Consider the following 3,837-nt stretch of genomic DNA (forward strand, 5'->3'; position numbering starts at 1 on the left):
ACCCCGGCGGAGACGACGACGGCGACCCCGGGCCCGAGGCGGCGCAGCCCACGCGCTCGCCCAGCGCCCGCGCGTACCGGGCCGGCTGGTAGTTGACGGCCCAGCTGGAGAGGGCGGTGCCGCTCTGGATGATGGCCTTCTGGAACAGGCCTGCGGGCGGGGTCGTGGGGTCGGGAGGAGGCGGGGTCGGGGTCGGGGTCGGTGGAGGAGGTGGGGTCATGGGCGGGATGAGGTCATCGTTGGGCGGGGTGGGACGTGGTCACACCGGGGGAATGGGCGGAGACGCGGGAGGCGGGGTCGCGGGGTGGATGAGGTCATGGTTGAGGGGCGTGTCCGGATGCGGTCACGGGGTCAGGGACAGGGAGGGGAGGGGTTAGAGAGAGGTGGCGGAGTCGGAGGGCGGGGCCAGGGGGTGGGGTCACAGGAGCAATGACATCATGAGTGGGCGGGGCCAGCGTGGAGGGAACCAGAAAGAGGAGATGAGGTCATCAGGATGAACCACGCCCCTGCCCCCGAGGCCCCGCCCCTAACGTAGGACCCGCCCACCATCCCTAGGCCAATCCATTGGAGCCCCGCCCCGCCATGAGACCCTGCCCGGTTCCCGAGGCTCCGCCCCTGACCCTAATGCCCCGCCCCGCTCCACCCCGAGGCCACGACCCTGAGGCTCCACCCTGATCCCCACTCCTCACTTCCGATGCCCCGCCCCGCCCCGATGCCCCGCCTCCAAGGCCCTGCCCTGTTCCTGATGCTCCTCCCCTGACCCCAATGCCCCGCCCCGCGGCCCCGCCCCTCACCCTCCGAGTAGTGCGACAGCGTGAGGAGGCTGACGCAGGAGGCGCCGGCGCCCGAGCCGAAGACGGTGACGCGGTCGGGGTCCCCGCCGAAGGCCCCCGCGTTCTCCTCCACCCAGCGCAGCGCCTGGATCTGGTCCAGCAGCCCGTAGTTGCCCTTGGCGGCCTGGTCGCCCGTGCTCAGGAAGCCTGCGGGCGGGGCGGGGTCGCGCGGGGTCACGCGGGGTCATAGGGTCGCATGGGGGGTCACACGGGGTCATGTGGGGGTCACAGGGTCACATTGGGTTCAAACAGGTGTCACAGGGACATGCATAGGTCATAGGGTCGCGCGGGGTCACAGGGTCACACAGGGCTCAGGAGGGGTCACACAGGGGTCACCAGGTGTCATGGAAGGATCACATGTTGTCACATGAGGGTCACAGGGGTCATGCACGGGTCACATGGTCACGTTGGGTTCACAGGGTCACGCGGGGGTCACAGGGTCATGCATGGGTCATAAGGTCACATTGGGTTCAAACAGGTGTCACAGGGTCAAGCAGGGGTCCTAGGGTCGTGCGGGGGTCACACTGGGGTCAAGGCGGTCACTGGGTCACACAGGTCTCATGGGGTCACACGGGGGTCACAGGTGTCGTCCGAGGTTCTCAAGGTCACACAGGGTTCATGGGGTCCCGCAGAGGTCACCAGGTCACTCAGGGGTCACAGGGTCACAAAGGGGCCAACGGGACGTCACCGGTGTCACGTGAGGTTCCCTTGGTGCGCTCGGGGTCATGCAAAGGTCACGGGGCCATGCGGAGGTCAGGGGTCACCCGGGGGTCACCCGAAAGCTCACAGGGTCGGAGAGCGGACAGGCGGGGCCCCACGGGGTCAGGGTTAGGGCAAAGGGGGGCGTGGCCCGGGGCCTTGGCGTCCGTCCCTGGGATGTGTCTGGGCGGGGTCTGGCCAGAGGTGGGCGTGGCCCGCCGCGAAGGGGCGTGGCTCGGGGATTTTGGGCGTGGCTCGGGGTCGTTGGGCGTGGCTCGGGGATTTTGGGCGCCCGCCCGCCCCCTCCTCCCGCCCCGCCCCCCCCCCCCCCCCCCCCCCCCCCCCCCCCCCCCCCCCCCCCCCCCCCCCCCCGCCGCGCGGCCCCGCCCACCCACCGAGCACGCCGAGCCGGTAGTTGACGGTGACGACGATGACGTCGCCGTAGCTGGCGAGGACGCTGCCGTCCACGAGGTTCCCGGTGCCCTCCATGTAGGAGCCGCCGTGGATGTAAACCATGACCGGCTTCCTCGCCGCCGCCGCTGCCGCGCCGCCGCCGGGGTCCCGGTCGTCTGCGGGAGAGGGCGGGGGTCACGGCGCGGCCACGCCCCCAAACCACCTGGGGGCCGGGCCCACTTCCGGTCCCGCCCTCACGTGGAAAGTTAATTCAAGAAAAGAAAAAATAAACGCAAAAAATTAATTCTCGATTCACGTTTATTTCATGGCCGTGACGTCATCGGTGCTATGACGTCATGGTTATGACGTCATCGGTGCTATGACGTCACCGGCTACTTTCTCGTCTATTTTTTTATCTAGTTTATTATTTATTACGTTATTCTTATTATTTTGCATTCCGCTAATTTTTTATCTATCGTTTTATTCTCGTGTCCGTGACGCCCTTGTTAAATTTCGTGGCGACATTCGCTGGGTCACGTGATCCCCCGGCCGTCGCGAGACGCCTCCCGGATTTTTATTTCATTTATTTCATGGATTTTTTTTTTTAATTCTTTATTCGTTTTTTATTCATTTTTAGTTCCCTTTTTATTTTATTTCTTTCCGTCAATAAAAATGAATTAAAAGAAAAATCCGTAAAAAAAAAAAATCCGCCGGGTTGGAAATTTAAATTAAAAAATGATAATTAATGAATGGTGTCACAGAAATGATGATTATAATAAATAATAATAAATAATAAGACGATAAATAAAAAAACAACAAAAGACAAAATAATGACAAGGTAAATAAATAATAAGATAAATAAAAATAATTTAGCAATAAATGACGAAAATAAGAAACGCGAAAATCACGGTTTTGGCCCGGGTGTGGGGGGGGAAGCACCGGCATTTTTAGCCAAAAAAAAAAAAAAAAAAAAATTAAAAAGAAAATAAAAATTAAAAGTTTCGGTTCCTTCGCTTTTTTTTCTCCTCGCCGCCGCGGCGAGATTTCCCGGTTTCGGAATTTTTTTAATTATTAATTTTTTTTTTGTATTTTTCAAAAAACGTTGAGATTTTTTTTATCCATTTCTCTTTTATTCTCAGAGAGGAAGGGAGACGCGGAGGACCCGGCGTCCCGCGGCACGCGGGGCACGCGGCGCAGAGAAACCCGCGCAATGCCATCAAGGAAAATAAAAAGATCGGAGGAAAAATTAATTAAAATTTTTAGGAAGGAAAAAAAAAATCACAAATTTCACCAAAACGACAAAAAAAAAAAAAACCCAAAAAAACCAAATTTTTTGAAAAAAAAAAAAAACCGCGAAAAAAAAAATCCACGAAGAAAAGAAAAAAAAAAAAAAGACCAAAAACGTCCGTGGAGAACGCACAGGCGCGGCGCCGTCTACCTGGGTCGTCGCCGCGGTCGCCGCCGGGGACGTCGTCGGCCGAGTCCTGACCGCGGGATCCTGAGGTCGTGGCCGGGGGCGGGGGCAGGGGTCAAACAACAAAAACAACAAAAAAAAAATAAATTAAAAGAAAAAAAAAAAAAACCGGAACCGGACGCCGCCGCGCTCGCCGCCGCCGCCGTGGGTGTGAAAAAAGGAAAACAGGAAGTGACCCTGTGGTGACAGGAAATGACCCTGGGGGACGGGAAGTGACCTCACTACCACAGTAAGTGACTGAGGGGGGACAGGAAGTGACCCCTGGGAGACCGGAAGTGACATCACCAACGCAGGACATGATGCTCACGGGACGGGAAGCGACCCCAGGGGGCCAGGAAGTGACCTCATTACCAGAGGAAGTGACACCGGGGTGACAGGAAGTGACACCGGGTGACAGGAAGTGACCTCACTACTAGAGGAAGTGACATTGGGGGACAG

The 3,837-nt window shown here is 58.0% G+C and overlaps 1 protein-coding gene across 1 annotated transcript in view; it reads right to left on the reverse strand.

Annotated features, from left to right (window-relative positions):
* The window catches only part of LOC115063373 (neuroligin 4-like), a 5,788-nt gene extending 3,692 nt beyond the window's left edge, over positions 1–2,096 (reverse strand). The window contains exons 1-3 of the mRNA XM_029534767.1: positions 1,928–2,096; positions 795–980; positions 3–150 (exon numbers count right to left, since the gene is read on the reverse strand). Coding sequence (XP_029390627.1) covers positions 3–150; positions 795–980; positions 1,928–2,048 — 455 coding nt within the window. The 5' untranslated portion in view covers positions 2,049–2,096. The remainder of the gene's footprint in view (positions 1–2; positions 151–794; positions 981–1,927) is intronic.
* Positions 2,097–3,837: the final 1,741 nt, after the last annotated feature.

This window comes from Mus pahari, unplaced genomic scaffold, assembly GCF_900095145.1.
Source record: "Mus pahari unplaced genomic scaffold, PAHARI_EIJ_v1.1 scaffold_8855_1, whole genome shotgun sequence".
NCBI lineage: Eukaryota > Metazoa > Chordata > Mammalia > Rodentia > Muridae > Mus > Mus pahari.